At 33.1% G+C, this 10,466-nt stretch overlaps 1 protein-coding gene across 3 annotated transcripts in view; it reads left to right on the top strand.

Annotated features, from left to right (window-relative positions):
• Positions 1–1,505: 1,505 nt before the first annotated feature.
• Positions 1,506–10,466, top strand: part of LOC311184351 (armadillo repeat-containing protein 3-like) — a gene marked incomplete at both ends in the record, with an annotated part of 67,008 nt that continues 58,047 nt past the window's right edge. For all 3 annotated transcript variants that reach the window (XM_084254288.1, XM_084254287.1, XM_084254286.1), the window contains 3 exons: positions 1,506–1,553; positions 6,621–6,738; positions 8,743–8,868. In XM_084254288.1, coding sequence (XP_084110414.1) covers positions 1,506–1,553; positions 6,621–6,738; positions 8,743–8,868 — 292 coding nt within the window. The remainder of the gene's footprint in view (positions 1,554–6,620; positions 6,739–8,742; positions 8,869–10,466) is intronic.

The following is a 10,466-nucleotide window of genomic DNA, read 5'->3' as shown; positions in this document are numbered from 1 at the left end:
AAAAGTTAAAAGAAATTATTTTCTTAATTTGACATTTCTTTGGCTTTAAAGGAAAACTAATCTTCAAAGAATAATATAAGGTGACTTAGTTGTAGCATGTTGGTTTTAAGTGAAATGTTGAATTTGTAAAGTTTTCTTTAAATCCTTAGGGTCATTTCTGAAGCTCACTGCCTCAACCGATGTCAGCTATAAATTTTCTCCCCAATTAATTATTGTATCCAATATGCTAATAAAGATACAAGCTAAGCACTTACTACCGCACAGCAGTGCCTGTGACCATTTCCACATTTCCATCACCATAGTCCTCTATGTTAAAGCTTTCATCCTCTATAGCCTTCAGCATGCAATTACTGAAAACCCACTTCCCTGAACTAAGTTTGACTGAAAATCAGATGATTTAAAGCAGCTTATGCTAGTATAATTTAATTGGTTCTTAAATATGATTCGTTAGGAATTTCTTTGCAAATCAAAGGCTGTTATATCTTGGAACTGGTTAGGAAAGAGCTACGGAATTTCTTTTGCCCATTCCAATGAATTAAAGAATAGGTTTTAATTTGTCCAGAATAGTTTCTGTGTGTTTGCTTGAAACAATACAGGTACAAGTTCTAGGGCCTGTGCTTTGCAAACAGCTATTTATGATGTTGAGATTTGATGGAAAAAAAAATGGTTCAAAAATACGAAAATGGAAAATTATGTTATGTTCGAAGTTTTTAATATTAAAATTTCATTACATTTGAAAATAATTTTCTCATTTTGCAGCATTGAACATTTTTCAAATGTTCAAACTGATTGCTAGGTAATTTTACATGCAAAATTTCAAAAATTTTTATGATGGAGATCATATTTATTGAGGGATTTGGGTGCCCTTTAACATATTCTATATAGTGTGAAGTAGTGCAACATAGAGTGAGCTTGCCTGGTCCCTCAAAGATCTTGATATTTAACTGCCCTGCAGGTAGGGGAAATGACACAAATGTTAATGTGGAGCTGGTAGATCTTGGGTACCAAATTCAGACATCCCTACTTTCAGGGAATACAGAGATAATGACTTTTATAAATACCGAATACCTGTCATGTACCAAACGCTGTTCTTGGGATAGATCAGTGCAAGAAAGAACACAAAAATCCTCCTTTGGTAACAAAACATTCTTGCAGATCTCATAAGTCATTTGGATTTTGTCTCCCAAGCCCTACATAAATCTATAGACTATTTTTATTATGTGAGTAAAAGTTATATTAGTAATATATTTCCTCTTTTCAAACTGGAAGCTAGGACTAATATCCAGCAATTTCAGAGTTTAAAAAATTGTAGAGTTTGAAATAGGGATGTAGGTAATATATTTGTTCAAGTTCAATAAATTCTACACATTTTCTTATTGTGTATTTTTAGGTAAACTTTAAAGGAAGAAATTAATCTCCTCCTGAGGACATAGGTGGCCAAGAAAGTGTATGTATGTAAAATGTAGAAGGGACACTTTTAACCACTGACTGCATCTCTTTCCAGAATGGGTAAAAAGATAAAGAAAGAAGCAGAACCTCCTCATAAGGATGTGGTAAGTTTCTGATTTGAATGCTAGTTGCCATCAACAATTGGTTTTTTTTTTTAAATAAGTTTTTCAAACAGTTTGGCATGTACCAGTATGTTCATGAGTGTATGGTGGCAGAAATCCAAAGTCTGAGTAATGGTAACATTACTCAGAGAAATCTAACATTAAATAAACACAAATTTACAGCATTGTCATTACAGAATTAGCACAATTAAGGGGTAATTATTAGCTTTTCCACTATGTGGATGGCATGTTTATAAGCCTAGTCAATAAATAGTTTTGATTACTCTCTTAAATACTTTACATTTATACTTACCAGTCTCTCATTAATGTTAATTATCCAAGGGAGTTTTCAAAAATATTGGAAGTTGTGCTATAGTATTGCATATATATATGCAGTATATATATATATATATATATATGCAGTATAAAAGGTTGTCTGAAGATGACCAATAGTCCTGTGTTTTCCAGATTGCTACACTCCTCATTTTTATGCCAGAGGCTTGAGTAATGCCTTCCTGACAGCACAGAGCCTCATCTCTCTCACTTAAATGCTTGGTTTTATCTTCATTCTTTAAAATTACTGAAGAATTGTTTTACAAGTAGAAAATGGCCTTGGACAATTTTCACTTCAGAACTTTACTTTGAAACAGACATTTGGTATGCTTTTCATCAAATAAAATGTGAATGGGGAAAAAAATGAATATCGTTAAGAGGGCTTTGCAGCTTGAAGGAACCTAAGCCGAGTGTCAGAATCTCCCTGAGAGCTCTGGGCCATGGTGGTTACACGTGTGAGCTTGGTCACAGCTCTGCCTCTTACAGACTTGTGGTGGTAAAGCTGCAAATTTGTCCAAGTTATTTCAGTTTTTCTTAACCTCTAAAATGGGATTTGCGTTGTTGAACTCATTTTGTTTGTTGTATGAATTAAAACAGCACGAAATTTCTCAGAGCTTGGCATATAGTTAACAGTATACAAGATGTATTATTTTGGGAATCCTTTAGACACACACACACATACACACACACACACACATACACACACCCTAAGTAGCTACCTCATATGATTCTCCTTCAAAGATTTGGGAACAAAGGCTACAAAAACACTTGTCTGCCCACGTCTAGGGAAGCTCTGTAGAGATAATCAGTTCAGTCTTCTGATAGTGTTTCTTTTGTCTGGCTGTTTACCTTTGCACATTTTCCTAAAATGGTGCAAATTCTCTTAGTTTTTCATTGCCACCTCTATTTGTATTACTTTTCTTTTTGTAGCAAAATAGCATTATTGATAACTTATTACTAGAAATTTGGCTCCTGAACTCAGTGCAGGATGATAAACACTTTTTAATTTTAATTTTTTTTAATTAGAGTTAAGTACTGTTAAGTAATCAATATAACTGTCTAGTAGCACACTTTCTGCAATTTTATAATGTCTTGTTGGTATTGTCCTCCATATTCCATTCCTTGGCGGGCACAGTCATAGACTTGAGAAACAATTACAATCCCAGCATTAACAAAACTGTAGCTTATTTCTTCTGTTACCAATAGCCATAGTGGCAACCAAAAGCATATTAACAATTACTAATAATTCTTGTTATTATCTTTCTCAAGAGTTTGGCCATACTTCCCCTACTCAGTCTTTTTGTAATAAATCTGTTGGAGTAGTACTCAAGTATCTAGTTGCTTTTCTATCTTTTTAAACTTGAGTACTTCAAAACAATATACAACAATTTAAAGTAATGTGGAATTTATTCTGAGACTTCTTCAAAGTCTCTGAAAGTTTTATTGTACAAATTACAAATGAAAAAAAGATTTGAGAGGGAATTTATAACTTTTTGAGAACATAAATTTTTCAGTGTCAACTAAATGGTGATTTGCTTCTTATATATTTTTAAAAATTGTTTGCAAAGGTTTTAATTTTTGCTAGTCTTTCATCTACTACTATTAAAATGGGGGACAGAAAGAAGAGTATTCGGTGATGTGATTAAAATAAAAAAAAACACTGCTTTTAAAAATATTCTTACTGCCAGTATGTACATTGCTATGTGCATGTTTGTTTTTCTCGTGATGGAGAACACTAGCTAAGATGTCCAGATGTTTGGAAGATATTTCTTGAGTGAACAGTCCAGCTACATTTTGCCTTCCCAAATCATTTCCATGTCTGGTTGAGAGATTGTTGCTGATGCTTTAATAAAATTTAACTTCCAATGGAATGTTTAAAGAGTTACTAACAGGAATAGAAACCATAGACCATGTTTAGTATAAGGCGAGCTATTCAGTAAATACGATAGTCTCCAGAGTTACTCTACCAAGTCTGAATCCTTACTCCGTTATCCACCATCTATGATCTGAGATAAATTGGCTAATCTCTGTAAACCCCAGTGGATGTAATGAGATCCATGTCACATCCACTCATAGTGATGAAGCAAAGTTAGGTAAATGTAAGATGCTTAGGACAGTGCCTGGCGCTAGGTAAGAACTTAGTAAATGCTGTTACTAATGACTTAGTTGAGGATGTTCTTCCTCATTCTACAAAAGTATAAGAGATCGTATGAACTGTCCATGGAAGCAAGGATCAGCTCTGGAAGACCAGCTGCCACAAAAGTATCCAGAGACCTGGTGTGTGGTTGTTATGATTTGTGACCAGGTCTTCAAATTTAGTAGCACAGAAATTTTATTTTCCTAATATTTCAGAAGTAAGTGATCTTTTCTGGAAAAATCCACAATATCTAGATTCACAAGAGACTATGACCTGGCTCTGATTAAATGTCAAGTTAATTGAGCATTTTATGTTGATCAGCACCTCCTCTCCCTCACCTGGTAACATATGAAACTAATCTTGGTGAGCGCTGAATCAAAGCAACCTGGGTAACCAAGCTTGGATCCTTGGAAGAGTGAAATGTCTCCCAGATGTTCTTCACCAGTCTCTGAGCAGTCATATCTCTTGTCCCATACTGCCCGAACTACATAAATGTTTTTCTAGTAGTAACAAATCATAGGAGCTTGTTTTTCCATCTTGGTCCTTCATCACAGATAAACAAAACATCATGAACTTATAAAATATGGTATAAATTTATAAATAATATACGAAAACATATAACTAATTTTCAGCTTATTCACCTTTCTATAAAAAATGTTATTTTGATTCTGCTTGTAAAGAAAGAAAACTAGATGTCATTTTCTTAAGTGTTTTGCACTTAACCCATTTAGTCTCATTGAAGTTATATTAATTGAAGTTAACAATTAGAAAATAAAATTAATAAATCAGTTTCTTAGTTGTATTAATTACATTTCAGGTGCCTAAGAGTTGAATGGGACTTGTGACTGACTGCCATATTGGATAATGCAGAATGCAAATATTTTCATCCTTTAAGTTCTATTGGACAACACTATTCTAGAAGTCTTATTTTCTTAGAGATATAAAGATATCTAAGTCTATAGCTTCTCTAATTGACTGCATTTAAAAATTCAAAACTTACCCAAAATGCTTCATTTTTTCATTCTTTTTGTAAATAATTTTGATTGTTTATTTTGTAAAGACTGACATTATACTTTCACAACGAGCTTGTTGGTGTCTTACTGTGATCAGGAAGAGCAGATGGAATATGTAATTATAGCTCAGTATTATTTATTTAGTCATGTGGCATTCTGTGATAGCTATTATTTTATTCTCAGTGCCTTTTTAAATAAAATATTACTAAAATGCTGTAGGCTCTGTAGGAGAAACAAATGTCCTGCCAAGTTTCTTCTTTCTCTGCCAAACATTGATATTTCTCCTGCTTTGACAACTCTCACAGTCTCATTCTTCCCTTTAAGTCCCTCCTACTCCATATCACCTTTTGAAAAGGTGAAGTTTTGGTAAAACACTGGAGTTTTCTAAACTGTTGAAGGAGAATAAAGGGATAGTTACTATAGTTTTTGTTTACATGTACTTTCATGTCCTTTGCTACTTTGAGAATTTTTGCTGAGATCCTGACATTCCTATTCTTCAACAAGATGTATGTATTCACATGCTTGTAAAATCAGCTTTAGAAATATTGAAATGTTAGAGGTGTGAAGTTTCTAAAAGGAAAGGGAAATCTGTTCTGAATAGGGGTTGGTGGAGAGGAATGCTAGGTAAACTGTCTTGAGTAGTAAAGATGGTCTAAGACAGTGATTTTCCAAAGATCAGTTGAGTTTCAAAGGGCCTGTGAGGGTAGATTGTCTTCATTCGTTTTCCAACCCACTTATTCTAGTTCAGTTTCAGGGATTGCATCTGGGATGCAAGGTGGGACCCAATCCCGAGCAGAAAGCAATTCCATCATGAGGTACAGTCTCACCAACACCTATTTTTACTCAGACTGAGACTGTTTATACAAGCCAATGGATCTCAGTGGATCTTTGGGATGGGAAGAAATGGAACTACCCAGAGAAAACCCACATGGATATTGGGACCACATGAACATTCCACAGCACACATTGACCCCTCAGGGATTGATTTTATTTTTCTCACCAATGTTACAACAATATTGAAAGAGACAATGTTGTGCAAGGGCCTGCTGTAGAGGACCAGTAACATCTGATTTGTATTTAAAAAATCAATGTGGAAGGAGAGTGAAAACTGGAAGACAAATTTGGAAGCTACTAACTACAGTAGTGCAGTAAGATATGCAGATAGGACCCAGTGGTAACTCCTGAGAGGTGTCACATGGCTAGAGTGTGCTAAGTAATATACATGTATGTGATCTTCAGTGCTCCCCTCGATGTGTTGAGATAGTTATTTTAAACCCGTTGTACAGAAAGAGAAGCTGAAATTCTCGCAGCTTAAGTGTTTGATTCCATATGATTAAATTGAGACTGGAGCAATTAGACCCCAAAATTCTTTCCTTTTCATGCCATACTCCAGGAAATCCAAAGCCACCAATGTTAAGAATTGTCTATCAGTAGTTTTTAAAATAAAAGCCTGACAATAAACTTAGTGGGAAGTAACCACATCTGTTTTATAAGATTATATTCTCTTTAACTTTGAAAACAACATTCATTTTTAAGTGAGTTTTAATGTTCAAAGATGAGTCTTATATTTTTCTTTCTGCATTTCAGTTTGATCCATTAATAATTGAAAGCAAAAATTTAGCAACTGTTGTATTAATGCTTAATTCTCCAGAAGAAGAAATTTTGGCAAAAGCATGTGAAGCAATTTATAGATTTGCTTTGAAAGGTTTGAATTTTTTTCAGTTTATCTTTCTATTTCATTAATTTCTTAAAATCTTTACTACATAATGGATACTTTTCTCCCTAGTTATTAACTTACTTATTGTCAGATAAATTCTTTCTGAAAACCAGGCTATCATTTAATGCACTACCTGAAAATAATGTATCTTGCTCACAGATACAGAAAAGGAAATTAATTCTCCCCTGGAGCTTCAAGAAACATAGCCTTGACAACACTTATCGAGACCTATTTCAGACTTCTGACTTTCAGATCATAGATAACAAATCTCTGTTTTATATATGGCTTTATATAAGATAACAAATTTATATTTAAAGTTATTAAACTTGTGGCAATTTGTAACAACAGTACTAGAAATTAGTACTCCATATTTTTGAAAGAAAAATCATATCATTTCAATAAATATAAAACTATATTTTATCAAATCTAACACCCACTCCTGAAAAAATATTTCAGCAAAGTAAGAGTAGACACAAACTTCTACCATACAATAGCAGGTATTTATGAAATACTTCTGGCTACATGATCTGATATTTAGTGGTGAAAGACTGAATGCTTTCCACCTCAGATTAGGAGCAAGAAGAGTGTCTGCTTTTACTACTTTTCTTCAGCATTGTATAGAAGGGTCTAGTCAATGTAATCAGGAAAGAAAAAATTTATAAAAATGCATGAAGATTAAAAAAGAAGTACAAGTATCTCCAGTTGACTTTTAAAAAATTACATGCTATTATATATATATACATATATATTTCTATTGAATCTATAGAAGAGGTACTAGAACTAATAAATGAGCAAAATTGCAGGACACAAAATCAAAATTCAAAAGTCAATAGCTTTTCTACATACTAGCAATGTAGAAATTCTGGTAGCTTAGAAAAAGACATGAAATATGATAGCACCAAAATATTTGAAATATGTAGAGTAAATGTGACAAAATATATAAAAGACCTACATATTAAAAATTATAAAATATTTCTGGAAGAAATTAAATTCTAAATGAATGGGAATAGATGCTGTGTTCGTGGAGTAGAAGATGTCAGTTGTAAGGATATCATTTCTCCCCAAATTGATCGTGGGTTCAGTGCAATTACTACCAAAGTTTTAGCAAGTTTTTTTTTTTAGAAATAGGAAAATTATTCAATTCATTATATGCATAGGAATGCAAATATTCTAAGTCAGTCAAAACAACTTTGAAAAATAACAAAGTTGAAGAGTTTGCATTATCAGATTCAAAACTGTTTTTTTCAAGTACGATAATATATTGTTATTAGCACAAAGATAAACAAGTCAAAGGAATAGAACAGAGACCCACATATATGGTGACAACTTTTTCAAAAAGTATAAAAGCAATTCAGTGTAGGAAAAACAGACCTTTCAAGAAGCAGTTCTTGAAGAATGAGAGCTCCATATGAAATAAATACGCACTTCAGTCTGATGAAAGATTAATTTACAATGTAAGAGTGAGTGAACAAAATGAATTAATAGTGACTACACATTGCATACTCATTATTCTATTATAAAGTTATAGGAAATGCAGAGTAATTTATGGAAATGGAGAGTTACAAAATGTCAAAAGGACACTTTTGGGAGTATTAGGTAATGTTATCTTATAAATGGTGGTGATTTCATGGGTGTCAAAACATATCAATACTTAGCAAATTGTTCTCATTAAATATATACTAATTGAATGTGAATCAAATCTCAATAAATCCACTGAAATGAATAAAAATAGGTAATGTAAGAGGGCATGTTATTAATTTTGAAAATTCTTTACTCCAGTCATGAAATTAGAATATATACTATCATTTTAAAAAATGATAAATGTGTCTTAGTGGAGCAATGTATAATTAAAGTTACAAGTTTATTCTGAGAGGAATAAATGTGGAAGCAAAGGAATGTGAAAGGTAAATGGCAAGAAAAAAATTGGAATTACACAAAGAAATTTGATGATCTTGGTGCCCATGAATGATTTTCTTTTATCTGTAATGTCAGGTGAGGAAAATAAAGCAACCCTCTTTGAACTTGGAGCTGTGGAACCTTTAACTAAACTGCTCACCCATGAAGACAAAATTGTCAGAAGAAACGCTAATATGATATTTGGAATCCTGACTTCTAATAGTAAGTATCAACTTTAAAAAATAGTGGAATAATCTCATGTAAAGCACTATCCTTCTTTTTCATTTAACTTTAAGAGACTCATTTTAATTTTATTTAAGGTAACTTTAATGATAAAAGTTAAGGAAGTATAATGCTACAAATATATGATTTCATGTATTAAGGAAAATATTTTTTATTATAAAAATATGTGCAAATATATCCATGTGGACCAGTTGGTGCATCAATCACTGTCTCTTAAAATTAAAAGATTTTTCTTAAAATTAAAAGATTTTTTTCCTTGAGTTACTATAATGTGTGTGCTTCAATGTAATTTATACTCCTGTGGATTTCATAGTAAATGAAGGAGGAAAGAAAGAATTATTTTTTTAATTTTAATTTTATTTTTATATTCCCCATACAATTGCATAAGACCTGAAACCATAAAATACATAGAAGGAAATATAGGCGAAACACTACGTGATATGCACATCAAAGACATCTTTACAGACACATCACCCAAAGCAGTGATAGTGAAGGCAAAGATCAACAGCTGGGACTACATCAAATTAAAGAGCTTCTGCACAGCAAAAGAGAAAATAACAAAAACAAAGAGAAACCCCACCGACTGGGAGAACATTTTTGCACACAACACTAATGATAAAGGACTGATCACAAAAATCTACAAAGAGCTGATGAGACCGCAACAAAAACAAAGAAAATAATCCAGTCAAGAAATGGGCAGAACTAAAAAGAAACTTCTCTGAAGAGGAAATGCAAATGGCCAACAGGCATATGAAAAAATGTTCAACATCACTTGTAATCAGGGAAATGCAAATCAAAACCACAGTGAGATACCATCTTACACCAGTGAGAATGGCACATATTAAAAAAACTAGCAACAACAAATGTTGGTGAGGTTGTGGAGAAAAAGGAACTCTCCTGCACTGTTGGTGGGAGTGCAAACTGGCCCAACCACTATGGAGAGCTGTGTGGAGATTTCTGGACCTACTAAACGTAGAGCTTCCATATGATCCAGCATTTCCACTCCTAGGTATTTACCCAAAGGACACAGAAACATCAATTCCAAAGAGCACCTGCACCCCTATGTTTATAGCAGCACTGTTTACAATAGCTAAGCTTTGGAAACCACCCAAATGCCCAAAAATAGATGACTGGATCAAGAAGATGTGGTACATATACACAATGGAATATTACTCAGCATTCAAAAAAGATAAACACATGCAATTTGCAGCAACATGGGTGGAGCTGGAAGGGATCATGCTCAGCAAAATAAGCCAGAAAGAAAAAGAAAAATACCGGATGGTCTCACTCATAGCAGGAATCTAGAAAACTTAAATAAGGGACCAGGAAAAAGAATAACTATAAGAAAGGAAATATCAAAATCAACAAACAACTATGAACCAGATACCCTCTATGGGGGGTGGGGGGTGGGGAAAGGAGGGGTTGGGATCAAAATAAGGGGGTTGTAATTGTATGGGGAATATAAAAATAAAATTTAAATAAATAAATAAATAAATAAATAACATTAACATGATTGATTTTTTAGTTAGCCTATCAGAGCCTTGTTGTTAATAATAAATAAGACATTTCTGGTGGGG

Source organism: Talpa europaea (genome assembly GCF_964194135.1).
Source record: "Talpa europaea genome assembly, chromosome: 14".
NCBI lineage: Eukaryota > Metazoa > Chordata > Mammalia > Eulipotyphla > Talpidae > Talpa > Talpa europaea.
Note: the sequence above shows the minus strand (reverse complement) of the source record. Positions and strands in the feature narration are given on the sequence as shown.